Source organism: Aphidius gifuensis, linkage group LG4 (assembly GCF_014905175.1).
Source record: "Aphidius gifuensis isolate YNYX2018 linkage group LG4, ASM1490517v1, whole genome shotgun sequence".
NCBI lineage: Eukaryota > Metazoa > Arthropoda > Insecta > Hymenoptera > Braconidae > Aphidius > Aphidius gifuensis.
In genome coordinates this window covers 4478148-4497021 of record NC_057791.1, presented here as the reverse complement: position 1 = coordinate 4497021, position 18874 = coordinate 4478148, and the positions used below count along the sequence as shown (strand labels likewise).

Genomic DNA, 18874 nt, shown 5'->3' with positions numbered 1-18874 from the left:
TGGAAAAATTTTTCATAAAGAAAAAATACTATAAATTAAAAAATAAAAAATTATCAAAGGATTACTATACTATAATCAATTGGTCCATCTTAAAAAATAAATATCAATTTATTGAATTTAATCGTTTTTTGATTAAACGTAAAAAAAGTAGGGATAAACTCAACTGAATTTACGCAAGGTATTACGATTGATTTCGAATTTCGAGCAGACAGTAGACAGTCATCAGCACAGGACACAAGTCATTGTGAAAATAATATTATAAAAATGGATATTGTTATAGTTGGTGGTGGTTTGGTATATTTAAAATTTATAAAATATTTAATTTATTATATAATTATAAATTTTAACAGTTTAAATATCATTTAAAATATTTTACATTAGGTTGGTGCATTAGCTGCATGTGCATTAGCAAAACGTGGTCATAAAATTCAAGTCTACGAATATCGTTCTGGTAATTTATAAATAAATAATAAAAATATATAATTAATTAGATTATTATTAATTTTAGTATTTTCATTAAAGATATACGTATTAAAAAATCACAAGGACAAAGTATTGATCTTGCATTGTCAATACGTGGCAGAGAAGCATTGAGACTTGTTGATGTTGAAGATAAAATAGTCAATCATCATGGTATTGCAATGAAAGGACGTATGTTACATGGAAAAAATGGAAATTTACGTCAAATGATTTATGATCCTGTAAATAAAAATGTAAGTTTAAAAAATCAAATTATTTTTTTATTTTTAATTTAATAAATAAAAGTAATTATATTTTTTAAATTACAGCAAATTTATTCAGTAAGTCGTGAATATTTGAATCAAGCACTTTTAGATGGTAAGTTTATTAATCTTAATTTAATTTTAATATTATCATTTATTTATTCATTATTATTATTTATTTTAATGCAAATTATTATTATTATTATTTATCCATATCAATTTACGTCTCAACTATAGTAAGAAGCCACATAAAAAAGGCTCATATTTCATTCCCATGCAATTTTATATCCCGTCTTGGTTGAAAAAAAAATTGTGGTTCAAAAAATATATTTATTTTTGAAATTAAAAAATAATGAAGAATTAAAATTTGAATATAAGATTATATTTATCACAAATTTTTTTTATGTTATATCTTTTAAATTTATTTGAGAGATAATTTTTTTTTTTATCATTACTATTAATTTAAAAAAAAAAAAAAAATAAACTGATTAATTTAAACAAAAAATATTATTAACTTGCAATTAATAAATGTTTAGTTTAATAATTTAGGTGATAAATATTTTTAAAATAATCAAATTATTTGTATAATGATGATGTAATTGATAAACAGCTGCTGATCAATATCAAACAGTGACTTTGATATTCAATAAAAAATTAATCAATGCCAATCTTGACGAAGGAAAACTCGAGTTCATTGAGTAAGTCATACTTTTTTATAAAATATAAAATGAAATAAAATTGTTAAAAATAATAATAATAAATGTATAATTACAGTACAATAACATCGGAAATAATAAATATTAAAGCTGATTTTATAATTGGAGCTGATGGAGCATATTCAACTGTTAGAAAAACAATGATGAAACGTCCAGGTTTTAATTTTTCACAGACTTATATTGAGCATGGTTACATTGAGCTTAATATACCAGCTAAAAAAATTGACGAATTAAATTCAAACAGCAAAGTTGAGGTAAAATTATTAACGTTTTTTTTTTTCACAATGAAACAAATAAACATTTATAAATAATTTTAAATTAATTTTATTAAATACTTTCAAGTTTTGTATGAGCTCAAATCATCTTCATATATGGCCAAGAGGTACATTTATGATGATTGCACTTCCAAATGATGATTACACATTTACTGGAAATTTATTTGCTCCACTTGAAATATTAAATAGTCTTGATACAGCAGAAAAACTATTAAATTTTTATGAAAAAGAATTTCCGGATTTAATAACAATAATTGGTGGAAGAGATATATTAATGAATAATTTATCAATGATTAAACCAAAACCATTGATATCAATTAAATGTAATATTTATAATGCTGGTAAAAGTTTAATAATTGGTGATGCTGCTCATGCAATGGTACCATTTTATGCTCAAGGAATGAATACAGTAAGTTGTCAATTAAAATAATCATTTAAAATATAAAAGAAATTAATTAATTTATTAATGATTACTATTATTTATTTACAGGCATTTGAAGATGTATTAGTTTTAAATGAATTAATGGATCTGTACAATGATAATCTTGAAAAAGTTTTACCAGCATTTTCTCAAATAAGATGTCCTGATGCTCATGCCATTTGTGATTTGGCAATGTACAATTATATTGAGGTTTATTTTTCATTAATATTATTTAAAAATTAAATAGTATAATTTAATTATTTTATAACTTTATAATTTTTAATTTAAAGATGCGAGAATTAGTGATGAAAAAATCATTTATTTTGAGAAGAAAATTGGATACTGTTCTTTATTGGATTTTTGGAAAAAGATGGACACCATTGTATAATACTGTTCATTTTAGTCGTATGAATTTTCGTGATTGCATGGAAAATAAATCTTGGCAAGATAAAGTAAATATAACTATCAATTTAATTATTATTATAATAATTTTAAAATATTTATGACATTTTTTTTTTTTATGTTTTTTTTTTTAGATTATTCAACGAAGTTTTTGGTGTCTTAGTGCATCATTTTCTTTGGCTGTACTATTCATTTCCATAAAATTTCAGAAAATACAATTGATTTCACTAAATCAATGAAAAAATATTTGCGAAATCATCAATGGTTGTTAATGAATGTAAAACAATTTTTTTTTTTAAATTTCGACAAGTTATCAAATTAAAAAAAATGTATTTTAGTAAAAAAAAATAAAAATTTCTCTCCATTGATGAATACTTTTTATCACTACAAGAAACATCAAGAGGATCATAACTATATAAAGCGATGATTAAAAATTTATAAATTTTAAACACGATATATTTTCAAACTCTGGCATGCCAAGTACAAGCTGCCGCTAATGTTGGATAAAAAGAAAAATATATCATCTTGATAGAGTAATAATAAGATAACTTTGTTCAGCGATTGGATAGGTAGTTCTCCAAACACATTTAAATTCAATTTAACAAAAAAATGTTATTATTAAATCATAGTCCATATAGGTACAATATTATTACCTTTATCAAATTATACACTTTAAATAATTCATAAGACTTCTAGAATTTAATTTATTAATAATCTACCAATTTTGTCATCTGTTTTCAATTTTTTCTTCATTCTAAATAATTATTATACGTTATTATTATTAAAATAACAATTCAACATTATAATATTCATCAAAAAAACATTATTTTGTAATAATTAAAGAAAAAAAGCAAACCATTAAAGCCTATTGTTAAATAGACTGAATATTTTATGAGATTACAAATGATTATTGTAGCAAACGTTTTGTCGATTATCAACCCCTCATGAAAGCGTAAAGTGGTGACCCAGGAAAAGTGTCATATTTTGACGTCCATAGAAGGCAAAAAAAAACAATGAAAATAACAATAACAATCATATCAAACGATACAAAAAAAAAAAATACTGAGATTAATTTTTGGTTGCGGGGGGAAGTCATAAATGGAGGGTGGATTGAAAACGAGACGAGACGAAATGAAACCCCTTTTTATACGCTAGGGAAGAGCATCACTGACGAGAGAATAAAAAAAAAAAAAGAGCAAGAGGCAACGAAGGGGAAACCCCTTAATGGCCCGGTGATTTTACGTAACTATTTTTTTCATTGTCAAAATGCCAAAAAGAAATAAAAAAAAAAAAAAAATGACAGGCTAATGTAAAGTGCCTCATGATGTACCACAAATGGATTTAAATTTATCATCAAAACAATTGTATTAATATATAAATATTTTATTTTTTTACAAATATTCATATTATTATACTGTTTTTTTTTTTAAATAATAATTTACATAAATTAAAACGAATTTAATATTTTTAAAATCACAAATTCACAATCTTGATAATAAAAAAAAAAAACAAAAAAATGATTAATTATATTTTTTGTGATAATTAAAGTAGAATTAATGTGAATTCTTGAGATAATCAAACATTATCACTAAGCTTTGACAAATTAAGCATCGAAATAATCTCGCGTTTATTTTTATTTACATAGCCTGTAGAATAAAATTTTTTTCATTATATGTTTGATCAACAAAAATTAATGATAATTTATCAAATAAAAAAATGATAACAAATATTAATCTCTTTTAAATATAAATTATATATAAAAAAAAAAATAATTTGTATATAAAATTTATATAATTGTTTAGTTAAAAATATAAATAAAATTGTTCAAGGGGTGATATTTAAATAATTACGGTATACAATAATAAAAACTATATTTATATTTTGATTATGATTAAGAGAATCATTATAAATGATTGATATATATGTGTGTGAGTGTACAATGTAAATCAATTTAAAATTTACATTAAATTGTTGAATTGTTATGGCAATTCAATAGTGGTATATATATTATCATAAGTAATTGGTGTGACAGGCGTTTGACGGACATGTGCCCAGGGGTATTTTTGTACCCTGTCTAAAATCATTTTACATCAGACACATTCAATACAACTTTGATATGTATCTATATGTCAACCCCCCGCATGCATAAATATATACACATTTATATATTGTTCATATCGCAATGAAAACCATTTCGAATTTATGTATATACAAAAAAAAAATGATATAAATATACGTAGTATGCCACCTTAATAGAATCTCTCTTGTTTTTCTAGTGTTGCAGAAATTTGAACAATAAAATTACTTTCTTTGAAAAAATTATGAAAAAATAAAAAAAAAAAAATTTATTTTCGAGAAGGAATATAGAGTAATGCAAGAGGTATTTGATTAATCAAATTTGATTTATAGTTCACCTCCTGTCCTTCCTGTTTTCCTGTTATAATTTCAAAAATTTTAAGAATAAAATTTATTTCTTGAAAATAAAATAAAAAAAATAAATTTCTTTTTGAACAGGAACATAGAACGATCAAAGAGGTATTTCATATATTTTAAGGCTCACCTCTTCTAAATTATAATTTCCTAATTATTTTGTTTTATATATTTTTCTTCTGACAAAAAATATGGTATTTTAACAGAAACATAGAACTGGCAAAGAGGTATTCCATATATTTAGAAGATTACCTCTTCTAAATTATAATTCCCTGATTATTTTGATATTTTTATTTTTTTTTTTGAAAAAAATAAGCTATTTTAACAGGATCATAGAACTGGCAAAGAGGTATTTCATATAATTCAGAGCTTACCTCTTTTAAATTATAATTTCCTAATTATTTTGATATTTTTATTTTTTTTTTTTGAAAAAAATAAGCTGTTTTAACAGGAACATAGAACTGGCCAAGAGGTATTTCATATAATTTAGAGCTTACCTCTTCTAAATTATAATTCCCTAATTATTTTGATATTTTTATTTTTTTTTTAAAGAAAATAAGGTATTTTAACAGGATCATAGAACTGGCAAAGAGGTATTCTTTATATTTTGAAGATTTCCTCTCCTAATTTATAATTTCCTAATTATTTTGATATTTTTATTTTTTTTACACGAAAAACCAAAATAAAACCCGAATTCCATACATGATATATCATCTCGGGTAGCTTGTTTTTTTTTTATAGTCATAAATTGACTTATATGATAATATAACTAAACAAACTGATAATAAAATTACAAAATTGTTCTTAAAAAATATTTCGTATATGTTTTTTCCAACTATGTATCCAGTTTCATAGATAAAGGTATTTACATTGTTGTATAAATCTTTTATTTTTCTGATGTCAAAAAACATTTTAAAAAATACTCTAAAATCTCGTGGTAATTTTTATCGAATAACAAACAAAATCAGTATACAGTTTCCGTATAGGTATGTTTTTTTTTTGATTTTTAAATTTGCAAGTGTTTGTAATTACGTGGTGGTAAAAAAAAAAGCTAGTTTAGACTGGATAAGAATTGTTGACATAAATTATAATATATACGTGTGTCATTAAAATTTTTATTTTTATTTATTTACGATTTAAAACTTTGTTGTGAATTTCCATACCTCGATTTTTTTATTCGTCGGTTTTTGAAGTATAAATACGAGTAGCATCGAGACGTATTCTACAGTATCTTCGAAGCAGTGTTGCACAACAGAAGACAATTAAAAATGAAAATATTCATCACTTTAATCTCCGTTTGTATTCATTTGGCTTGGTCAATCTCATCAATATCTGAAGGTAAAAAAAAAAAAAAGAATAATATATAATAATCACAAGATATTATTTATTTCTTTAATTTGATTTTGCGTTTTATATTTTAATTCTATCAATTTAATTATCTAGAATGTGCTAAAGTTCAATGCAACAAAGCACCTTTAAAATTATACAACGAGTTACATTGTTTTCCTGTAAATAAAAATAATTGCTGTCCATCGTATGATTGTTGGGGTTATTATTCACTTGATTATTGTCGTATTGGAAATAGAAAATTAAAAGTAGGACAACAAATTACAACACCAAAAAATAGTCCAATTTTATATGGATGTTCATGTGAAAAATCAAAAAAACAAATGTAAATATAAACCATCATACAGAAAAAAAAATTGTAACAAATTTTAACTGAATATATTTGGTTGTTCTTCACTGCTAATTTTTAATTTAATTTTTTTTTTTCATTTAGTCCTTCATCAGTGTGTGGATACCCGTCAAAATCTGCAAATATTAAATCACAAAATAATCAAGGAATTGATAATGATGTTACCTGTAAAGTCGGTGATAAAATTTATAAAAATGGTGAATTTTTTGTACCACCAGGAAGTCCAAAAGAGTATTGTTTTTGCGATAAAAATTACAAAGGTATATTAATTATTATTACAATAGTAATTAACATGTAATTTTCGAATAAATATTAATTTTTTTAATTTTTAATTTAGGTATTTATTCATACCCGTCGTGTATCAAGATAGATAATAATACCAGCTGTTTTATTTTATCTAAATTTTCTAATGAAATTAAAAATAATTGTGCACCAGTTTATAAAAATATTGATTCATTGAAAGATGATTGTCCTTCACATTTCGAATGTCGTAAGTACTCATTTATTATTGAGGTATAAATTGTTTATACAAATTTATTAACTTTATCAATTTTTTCATTCACAGAGAAATTTAATCACAAGATTACAAGTAATTCAATTGTTAAAATTTCAACTGATAATACATGCTTTTTTGGATCAATGAAAGTTCCAATTGGTCAAGAAGTTGATATTGGAAAAAAAAATATAAAATGTTCATGTCAAATACCACCAGCAGTGACATGCATCGAATACGAAAATTATTAAAATATAAATTGTAAAAATTAATAAATACAATAATTAAAATAAATAAAATAAACACAAATTTTCTTTGTTTGTTATTTGACATTGTGGTGCTTTATAAATTATTCTATATTAATTTGTTATTCAGATTAATATTTATTATATTGTATTTTTTTTTTTCAATTGTGTATTTAATAAAATGATAATAACAAAATTGAATAGATATAAACCGCCCTCTGATAATGGCACGAGGCAAAAATATTATATATATCTAAGGGTGGATGTTGAAAAGTGAAACCACCCGTTAAATCAAAACAGCAGAGGGGATTCGAGACAGAGATAGAAATAAAAACGAGGGAGAGATTAAGAGTTTCGAAACGAATCACTTCATTCCATTCGCGAATGAAATTTTGGTAGACGACGATGACGCCGTGACATGATTATGCAAACATCAAAGTTATTCTATCGTGACATTGTTTACAACTACGTTGTATTAATGTGAATTAAGAAGAGACAACGTGGAACAATGGCGGCTGTTTTATTGTCAATAAATCGAGTGTATTTTCCACATTTTAACTCGATGAAAAAAATATAAAATATAAATTTTTTTTCTTTAAATTATACACTATTTAAATTTTGAAAAATAAATTTTTTTTAAAGTTAATAAATTACACATTTTTGTCATATGTATATTATGTTTTTTAAAAATTTCCTTTTTTTTTTAATGAATAATTTATATATTATTGAATAAAAAATAAAAGTCAATATATAATATTTTTTTTTTGTTAATATTAAATGAATAATTTATAGCAAAAATAAAAAAACTTTTTATACTATATTTTTTACAGGCTGTTGATTTATTGTAATACAAAGAAAATTATTAAGCTAAATTATTATCAATTATATTAATAAATTTATCGATAAAAAAAAATATAAAAAATACAACAAAATTTTTGTCTATACATGTTTGACAGTATGATGAGGATGAAAAAGTCTGGTGAAAAATAAAATATAGATAAAAAATAAAAAATAAATTTCCATGATATTGAATAATTTTTATATACATGCATACATGAGTTTGGCATTAATTTATATATGTGTGTGAATATATAAGTCATGGGCCATCGGTTTAATGTGATTTTTATGTGTGATCAACCGAGTGTAATCGACACTTTCGACAGAATTATTTGTACGATTTTCCAATGAATCTGACATATCCGTCGATTCTTTTGTTCAATTTTTCGTTAACGCGTTTGCCATATTCACACAGACATTTTTTTTTATTATTATTTTTCAATTATTTAGAATATACGAGTGTTAAATATATATATATTTTTATATTTTTAATATATGTACTTGTCTATTGCGATAATCAATAATATATTTTTGATAAAAATATATAGAAATATTTCATGTCAAATCGTCTCAAGGTATTAATATAGATATCGTTTTTTTTTTTTTAAATATATATTTAGTTGTAGAAAATTATGACAGCTTTAAATATTAATATTTTATAATATGACAAGTTAATTAAATTTATATTTGGATGGATAATTATACTAGTTTATTTATCTTTCTAATTTAAAGAATTTTTTTATGATTATTTTTTGCGGTAGTGACAAATAGTCGGTTAAGATCAAAAAGATTTTTTGACGAGTGTGATGGCATTCCAGGATGCAATGTTAAATATTGCTGAGTTCCCCGTGTCATTGTCATGTTTTATCCGACGAAGCGAGTAAAGACAGTGGGATATAATCCAACATGCTTGACGAGACGAAAAAAAAAAAAAATAATTTTAAAATAAAATTAATAAAGATATAAAGTGAAAATAAAAGAGTTTTTAAAAATCAACAAGAGAATTTCTACTAATTTGTTGGCGGTATTACTTTGTCGGCTAATCAATTGTCATCGTGATTAGAATAAATGAATTTGACTCAATCGAAAACGTGATTTTAGGTGTAATATTTTTTGTTATTTTTGTATTTCAATTTTATATTGAATGAATTTTATTAAAATAATAAGAAAAAAATTGAAAATTATAAATCTTTATACACTCGGGTAATTTTAGTGAACTTTTAAATAATTATTTATTAATTAGATGCTATTATAGCCCAACTTTTAAAATTATTACAAAAATAAATATTTAAAAAAGAACTAATTTTATAATAAAAAAGTTTAAGATGATAAATAACTTAAAAAATAAGAAAATAAATGTAAAGAGATGTGCTTGCGATTGCGCGTAAAGAAAAGGCGGCGACGCATGAAAAAAATTTTCGCTTTACTCCGCACCCCCAATGAAACTATTTTTTATTTTTTTCATTCAAAGATGTGTCATCGGAAGGTCACATTAGCAATGAATAAAAAAAAAATAGTATAAAAATTATTCTATAAATAGAAAAATACAAAAAAAAATTGCAAATAAATTTCTCGTAATTTCTCGTAGTAATTTTAGTATATGAGAAATTTATTTATAAATATATTGACAGAGTGTTTGCAAGAATGTCAAGTATTGTTGACAGCATTCACATATGCGATATCGCACCTGTTAATTAATTATCAGACAATGATTCTGCAACTTTTGTCTATAATTCACCCACCGTCTTATTAACAAGCGCTCAACAATTTGCAAGCCATCAATTTAACAAATTGAATATATTTTTTATAATCTTTTTTTGGGTTAAACTTTGTAACACACGCGTACACATGTGTATGCATTCAACCCCGTCACCGGAAACTCATAATATAAACTTTCTCAAAAATATATCAAAAAAATTTTCAAATAAAAAATAAATAACTATATAAATTGTATTTTTTTTTTATAAAAAAAAGTTTATGTTGTTTTTTTTTCTCACAAATACATTAACTAAATAATACTAATAAAAATAATTTTTAACTGCTAAAATATATATGTTTTTTCTTTTAAATATAATACATTTGATTTATTTAATTATTAAAAATTTATTTTCATTTAAATATCAATAAAATATAATTCCAGATATATATTAAAATTGTATTTTCAATAAAATTTTATTACTAATTTAAGAATTTTTTGTAGTAATTTTTAATAGTGTTAAATGTTTTTTTTTTTTTTTTTATATTTCGCAAAGTGTTAAACCACACGTGCGTAACAAGTAACTGTATGTATATATATTCAAAACATGTCTAAGGCAAAAGTTTCATCAACGTTTAGTTAAAAAAAAAAAAATACAAATTGCTTAAAAATCAGCAAAAAATAAATAAATGAAAAATAAAAAATTACAAGCTCGCTTGTCAACCAAAATATTCGTAATCACAAAGCGTAAAAAGATTAATTAGTGTCTGAGTATTTCAGATTGAAGGGCAAAATTTCATAAAACTTTCATAAAACAACTAAATGCAAATAATACATATCTTTAAACATAAGAGGTATACATCATCATCTCTCCTTAGATAAATATGTTTTTTATTTTCCCTCATTGAGTCAAAATTCCATTACGTCAAAAAGTTCGCTTAATGTGCAAATTGCAAGTAAAAAATTAAAATGAAATAAAATGTATGTTTAAATGTTCAACACATAGATATTAAAACACGTGCTTGACAAAATCGCAAATAGGCGCCAATTTGTCAGTCGTACATTTGTGTCAGCTCGAGCGGAGTTAAGCCACATTAATTATTGCCAATAAAATTGTTCATTTTGCTGGTATTTAACTACAAACAAGTACTTAAACGAATAACGCCTCTATTATTATCCACATTGATCATTTATTATATAATTACATTTATTTTGAAATTATAAATGTTTTTTTTTTAACTCAATATAATGACAAATTTATATATCATTTTAAAATAAACAATTTTCCAATGTATTATTTCCAATAAATTATTCAAAGTTAATTTTACTCATTATATTTGCGGTCAATAAAATGATAATTATAAATTATCTTTTAATAACTTGAAACATTATTTAAATTTTAGAATTTTATGCACAGTAAAAAATTGGTTAGAAATTTTCTAGAAATCTTTCGAAATAATTGATTCGAATTATTATTAAAAATACTTTTTAAAAAGTATTTTTAATTCGAAAATAATAAATACAATTTTAATGATTATAATCTACATGGAGAGAAGTTTTTTATCATCATTTTTATGATAATAAAATTATGTAGATATGTGTTAAATATTAACTGATAACTTTTTTTTTTTTACGAAAAATTTCAGTTGTCAACCCGATTACTATTCAAGCATGATAATTTTTAATGATTTTTTATTTCTCTCTGTGTGTAGAAAATGTTATTTTTTTTTTTCTGTCGGTCCATTTGATGCAACAAAATATTTAACGCCCGTTTTTTTATTTTCCTTTTTTACATATAAAATAATGGATGAATATTCGTAGAATTAGTTTGCGTGTCGGTTAAAGTTCTTGCATGCATCAGTGCCGTTTTACGATACAAACTCGCAAGTTTTTTCTTTTTGTTTTTAATTTCACTTGAAATTACCAGTAAGAGAAAGATGAAAAAATAAAAAAAGGCGGGGAAGAAAATAGTATCAGATTTTATTTGATTTCTCAAAACGACCAAGGAAACATGGGGTCAGAGGTTTTCAAAACGACGTGTTGACTATATCAACATATAATTTTTTAAAAATATATTTTCATGGGAAATTTCTAGTTCGTTAATTTTTTTTTCTTTACTTTTTTAACGATCTTTCTCATAAAATTACACTGGAAATAAAAAATATAATTAATAGTATTATACAAGTGATTTTAAAACAAAATAAAAACATAAAATATATTAACATTTAAAAGTATATAGTTATGAATGAGTTAAAAAAATATTAAATTAAATTTTATACACATTATTATTTGGTTGAAAATAATGTTGATATTTTTAACAAAATTATAAATAAATTGATGATTGATTTTAATAAATTAAAATATATTTAAAAAATTTATTAAAAATTAAATTTAATTAGTGTTTTATATATTTTAATGAAAGCTGTGGTTTATTTTTGTTACTTTATTGGTTGTCTAACGATGACTTGCAAAAAAAAAAAAAATTAAAAAAAAAAAGAAAATTAACGAGATGATACAGAGTGGGCGGATGACAACGTGTGTTTTCCATAATCTGTGTTCCGCGCACGCTTGCCAGGAAGTGCTTAACGATCTGATACATAAACGTCAATTCTTCTGGGACGTAATCGGCTACTTAAACGACCCTCTATTTTTCCCATCATCTTCATCACCCACAAGAATTTTTTATTTACATTATACACAAACCACAATCATTAACCTTTTATTCCAAGTTTTTAAAAATTCATTTCTTTTTTTTTTCGTTCTAATATAGTAATTAATTAATAATCATTTTAAAATTAATTTAATATTATGAAAAGCTCTTATTTATATTCATAAAAATATTTAATATATACAAAAAAAAAAAAAAAAGATAATTAAAATAAAACTAAATCATCCTAAAATGAATAAAATTACAATCAACACAATTCAAAAGTTATAATAGAAGAAAAGTAAAATAGACACTTTAAACATAATCCAAAGAAGAGAAAAATGAAAATTTCAATGAATATTAAATATACATAAATGATAATATCATTGTTAAAAATTTAATTGCGCCAGAATGAGCATTGACAATTGTATAAAATAAATATTGTAAATTTAGTTGTTAAAATTTCCTTCAACTTGAAATAATGATAATAGTTAAATAGTATATATATTACAATTATTTACATTTATATATATATGTCATAATAAAATTGCACAAGTATCAAGATGGCGAGCTTGTTTAAATGAGTATGTATATATAATGAAAAGCAGTTGGTTCAAGCATAGCCAATCCTGACGGTTTGGTTTATCCCCCGACCTTGGCCACGCCCCCGCGACTTTACTTAAATAAAACCCCAAGGGTGGTGGAAATATATTTCGATAAAAGAGAGGGAAATTTAATGCGCCAACTCACAATCGAAATCGTGCTTTCTATACCAGTAGTTACAAAATAGAAATCATTGAGACACTGTGCTATTCGTTACGAGGCTTGTCACTCCAATTTTTACTATAATATTTTTTTTCGTTAATTTCATCAGTTGCTCGTTGACTCGACAATCAAACGGACGTATTTTTATTCTCTCTATACTGGATTTAAATTAATTTGTGTTGGTGTTTATGTGTGATAAATATAGTGTTATTATAATTTTTTTTGTTAATATTTAAATTGAATAAAAGTGAAGTGTTTTATTATCAATTAAATATATACTCAATGTAAAAAAAAAAAAAAAAAACTCTTGTGAATATGTGTAATTAAAGATAATTTATAAATTAATTATTATAAATTATTATAAATATGGAAATAACAGCGACGGATGATAATGAACTTGATGTTGGTTCAGCAAGTGATGAAATGGATACTGTTGAAACAATTGTTAAACCATCACCAAAACCATTTACAATTGAAAGTTTAATTGGTAATAGAGCTAAAATTATTGATAATAAGAAAAAAAATATTGTTGATGATAGTGATGATAATTATGAACGTAAAAATAATGAATTTGAAAGAGGAAGAGAATTTTTTTATCAACAACATTGTTTGGCGACGGCTACAAGTGCTTTACCTGGTATATAAAATTTTTTTTTCATAATAATAAAGCTCATAATTTATTAAATATAGTCTAGAAATTATGTTGAGACAGTTTTCTAAATTTTCTATGTAAATTAATTTAATATTCTTTTTGTTTTTAGGATTTGCAATGCCATTAAGTTTTTACAGTACTTGGTTACCAATGAGAATGTATGGAAGTGGATCAGGTGGACCAATACTACCACCTCATCTATCAGCAGCTTATACATCACCACAAAATCAGGCTGCACAATTATCAAATCATTTTAATTTTAGTCTCAATAATATTCACAATAATGCATACTTAGCTAATCGTGATCCACAACAAAATATTATGACTGATAGTGATGACGATGGAAGTTTATCACCAGTACAAGATCTATCAAAATCTCAACATGGTAAATATTAATAAATTTTTAAACATTATTTACAAAATAAACTCATATAAATAATTTTTAAAAAAATATATTTAAATTAAATTTTCATTACCTGATAAAAATTAAATTCTCCCTCATATTTTATACAATACAAATCAATTTACTGAACGAAAATTTAATAATAAAAATAATTTTATTATTATTTTTTAAATTTTATTTATGAAAATAATATATTTTTTTCAATAAAAAAATTTAAAATTAAAGTACATATAAATTAAAATTTATTTTAGTAATTTATTAATTAACGAGAAATTCACATTAACGTATATTTTAAAAATAGAAAATAAAATATCTATATAAAAAAAAAAATAATAAAACCACTTCCGTATTAAATAATGATATTTTAATTATAACCGAATTTTTATTTTTTATTTCCCTCAGTCAGAATTTTAAATACTCTACTCAATATAGAAAAATAATTAAATAATACTTAAAAAGTGTAGTTGATTATTTCATAAATAAGTGATTTCGATTTTCTGTCATTTAAACGACCTAATTATTTTTTTAAAAGTAAAATTTAAATTTGTAAATATAATTTTAATGTAGTTTTTTATCGATAATATATTTATAAAAAATTTATATACATTTTATCGTTTAAATTAGTAATGATAAAAGTGTCTTACAATACTACTGAATAAATGCAGTTAAACAAGGTGATAAAAATCTTGAATTTAATCAAATACGAGGGATTTATGATGATGAAAAATAAAGAAAAAAAAAAAAACAAATATTAAATAAAATTGATACAACTGCGTGATCACGTATTTTTGAAGCGACGGTTTGTGAATGGTCGATCAATTCAATATATTTTTATTGATGTAACCGACAAGTTTATTAATTTATATTCTAATCATACTACATTATTCTGGGAATCTATCACTCATTTGTGACATTAGCATTATTTATCGTACGATCATGAGCTCCTTAAAATTTTTATTTGACTTTTTTTCTCTCCCATACACATCAGGTAAACACTGAGGAATAAATAATATATTATATTTTATGAGTAAGATATTCGTGAATTGAAATATATTGAATGTTGTTGAATTTAAAATTTTATTTATACGATTTATTGAAGGTATTTTTTTGAGTCAAATTATTTTTAATATCAAAAAAAGTCTAATTATTAAAGTGAATAATTTAAATTTTGATAACTGAGTTTTTTTTACATTTAGAAAAATGAAAAAGAAATCTAAAAATTGCACTTATGCTTGTTCGACTTTGATGAGACAATAATATCTTTTTTCTCAATTAGAAAAAACATGCTTGTCATTTTATAAGTGAATTACTGTTCAACTCATAAAATATATATTTTTAAATTACACTCAATATTTTATAATTAATTTAAATATTAATTTATGAGTAAAAAAAAAATCAAACATTTAAAATTTTATTTCAGTGATAAAATTTGGGTTAATGTAATCAATAATGAAAATAATTGAAAAAGAAATATATATTTTTAGAATTATATATGTCTAATTAAAAAATAATATTATTAATGAATTTAATTCAGCAAAAAAAGATAATTCATTTTTTTTTAAATTATCAATAAGATTATATACTCTCCATTCATAAAAAACAATTAATTATTCATTGAAAATAATTTGACAAATTAAAAAGATAAATTGCAATTTGCAAGTATATAATAAAAAAAATGTAATTCCTTTTTTTTTTTTTATTTCTTTCCACCATCTGTGATAGTTATTATTTTTTTTTTTTTTATTTTTTCCCTAGTTTGAGTATTTTATTCATTGGAATAAAATGAATGAGACCCCCTGGTATGTGGACATGACTTGGGTGGTTTAGTTATCCCAAGGAATACACCAAAAAAAAAAAAAAAATACACTTGCTAAAAAAAAAGAAGAATTATATCTCTTTTTTTTTTTTTATAAAAAACACAAAATCAATAATATTTTGTAAGATTGAATAATTAATTTATAATTTAGTAAATTAGGTCATGAAATAATATTATATTATATAAAATATCTCAACGAAAATTGTCATATTTAAGATGAAAATTATCGATAAATATATTTTAGTTTTTATAATAATAATTTATTCATAAGATAACAGTAATTGACGTTAATTTCATTACAAAATTTTGTGATAGTTACTTTATAAAATTAATAATTTATTCATCGCAAATATTAACATTTGTTTTAGTAATATTGGAAATTTTAAAATTCAAAAATTTTCATATATATACTTATTAAATTAATTGATAACAAAAATTTAATTTAATATCCTTTTTTAATATACATAATTAAAATATTATTAATTAATTAATTTCTTTATTAATCCAAATATAAAAATAGATAAAAATTCAAAGTTTTTATATAGTTGCAAATTTGTTACTCAAAGTTGTACTTGTTTTTTTTTATAGCAATTATTATTATTCATAATTCTAGACAATGGATGGCACTTGGTTATGCAATTTTTTATCGATCAATAATGTGCTTTATAAGAAAAGCAAAAAAAAAAAAAAAATTACAATCTTTTGAACCTTTGATCATAGAATCCCTTTATTAACTTGAAAATAAAACGTAACAAATTTTTTTGTTGTAGAAAAAGTAAGAAAATTAATTTAAAATAAAAAATAATAATAATTCTTTATTATAGTAAAAATAGAAAAACTTGATAAAACTTTAATTCATATATTAAATAGTAAAATTTAATTACAATACTTGTATGCAATGTTTAGATCGATTTTAGCACTAATGTAAAGACATTATACTCATTTACTTTTTTCTTCCAACATTTGCTTTTGTTATTTGACATAGGTATATTATCTCTACACTGAAAAACACATGGTTTGTTTTTCACGCGTGTTTCTTTTATCCTCACGGAAGTGACCATATAACTGTCAATACAAACTTCAATCGAATATTGTTGAATAAATAAATAGAGATAAAATAGAAGAGGTCTTTATGCACTCGACAAAAAAAAAAGAGAAAAATAAAATAAAAGAAAATAATACTTATATCCATATTTATTCTTGTAAAAAAAAATACATCCTATAAACTTGTCGGGTGATTATCTTGTCAATGATAAGTTATCATACAAATAATTTTTTAATATAATAAAAATCAATGTTTAAAAATGAAACTATTATTAATTTTAAATTACTCAATAAAATAAATTAAACACAGTTAAAGAAAAAAGTTTCAAATAAAAAAAAAAAATTATGTTAAAGTAATTATGTTGTTAAAGAAATTGTCAAGTATTATTTTTACAATTTTTTTTTTATTTATTCATTTCTTCCCCTTGGTTATATCGTGATGGGGATGATTGCTTTGACTTAGTTCACGTGGGGATCGATGATACCTTGTGTGTTGTATAAAATTGTCGATAAGACTATGAAATTTTCATTGAAAAAAAATGAAATAAATAAAAAACTTGATGATGTTTAAATTTGTTGTTAAATGTTTTTTTTTTTAGGTTCAGAAAGTGGTAGAATATCAGCAGACAGTGATGATGAAGCAGTTAGTACAGATGTTAATGGACAAGTTACAACAAATCAATCAAATACATCTGGTAGTAAAGCAAGAAGAAGAAGAACAGCATTTACATCAGAACAATTACTTGAACTTGAACGTGAATTTCATGCTAAAAAATATTTAAGTTTAACTGAACGTTCACATATTGCACATGCATTAAAATTATCTGAAGTACAAGTTAAAATATGGTTTCAAAATCGTCGTGCTAAATGGAAAAGAGTTAAAGCTGGTTTAACAACAAATGGTGGATCAAATTCATCACGTAATAATAATGGTGGTATTGGTGGTAATAATAATGGTAATGGTAATAATCAACAAGGTAATAATGGAACAAGAATTGTTGTACCAATACCAGTACATGTTAGTAGACTTGCTGTACGTTCACATCATCATCATCTTGAAAAATGTCCACCACAATTAACACCAAATAGACCAAATGGTTTAACACCAAATTTATTAACAATATCTGGTATACAACAACAAATTGGTAGTGGTGGTGGCCTATGTGCATTTACTGCACCAAAAAAATCATCAACAACAAGATAGCTAATTTAGATTAATTTGTTTTTTTTTTTATTTTTTTTTATTTTTTCAAATTAAATTAAATTGTTTTTTTATTTTGTTGTTATTATTATTATTAATGTTGTCATAGCTCATGGCCAAATACAATAAATAAACATATATAAAATATATTTATAATTAGTTTAAATTTCAATGACGTTTGCATTAATAAGACTTGTGAGTTTGATTCACGAAGCATGTATTCCAATGGGAATTATAGTTTCACAATGAACAAAGGATGGAATATTAAATTTATATTTATGTATAGATAGAAATTCTATTCAAGAAAATAACGTACATGATGATGATGATGATGATGATGATGATGGAACAAGGGATAGAATTTTTTTGGGCCGCGCCCATTTACTTTTTTTATTTTTATTTTTTTCACAAGA

General features: G+C 22.8%; 3 protein-coding genes across 3 annotated transcripts; all 3 read left to right on the top strand.

Annotated features, from left to right (window-relative positions):
- The first annotated feature begins 73 nt into the window (after positions 1-73).
- Positions 74-3256, top strand: LOC122854707 (kynurenine 3-monooxygenase). Its single transcript, XM_044155640.1, has 10 exons — positions 74-294; positions 382-451; positions 523-713; positions 789-837; positions 1333-1420; positions 1497-1692; positions 1781-2122; positions 2204-2344; positions 2425-2586; positions 2671-3256. The coding sequence occupies exons 1-10, from the start codon at positions 265-267 to the stop codon at positions 2773-2775; spliced, it is 1374 nt and encodes a 457-aa protein (XP_044011575.1). The 5' UTR covers positions 74-264; the 3' UTR covers positions 2776-3256.
- Positions 3257-6209: 2953 nt separating this feature from the next.
- LOC122853750 lies at positions 6210-7406 on the top strand. Its single transcript, XM_044154169.1, has 5 exons — positions 6210-6304; positions 6410-6638; positions 6747-6922; positions 7000-7152; positions 7228-7406. Exons 1-5 carry the CDS (start codon positions 6235-6237, stop codon positions 7404-7406), a joined length of 807 nt encoding a protein of 268 aa, XP_044010104.1. The 5' UTR covers positions 6210-6234.
- A 6304-nt stretch (positions 7407-13710) lies between these two features.
- On the top strand, positions 13711-18515 carry LOC122854713 (homeobox protein unplugged). Its single transcript, XM_044155649.1, has 3 exons — positions 13711-13982; positions 14107-14382; positions 17860-18515. The coding sequence occupies exons 1-3, from the start codon at positions 13712-13714 to the stop codon at positions 18462-18464; spliced, it is 1152 nt and encodes a 383-aa protein (XP_044011584.1). The 5' UTR covers position 13711; the 3' UTR covers positions 18465-18515.
- Positions 18516-18874: the final 359 nt, after the last annotated feature.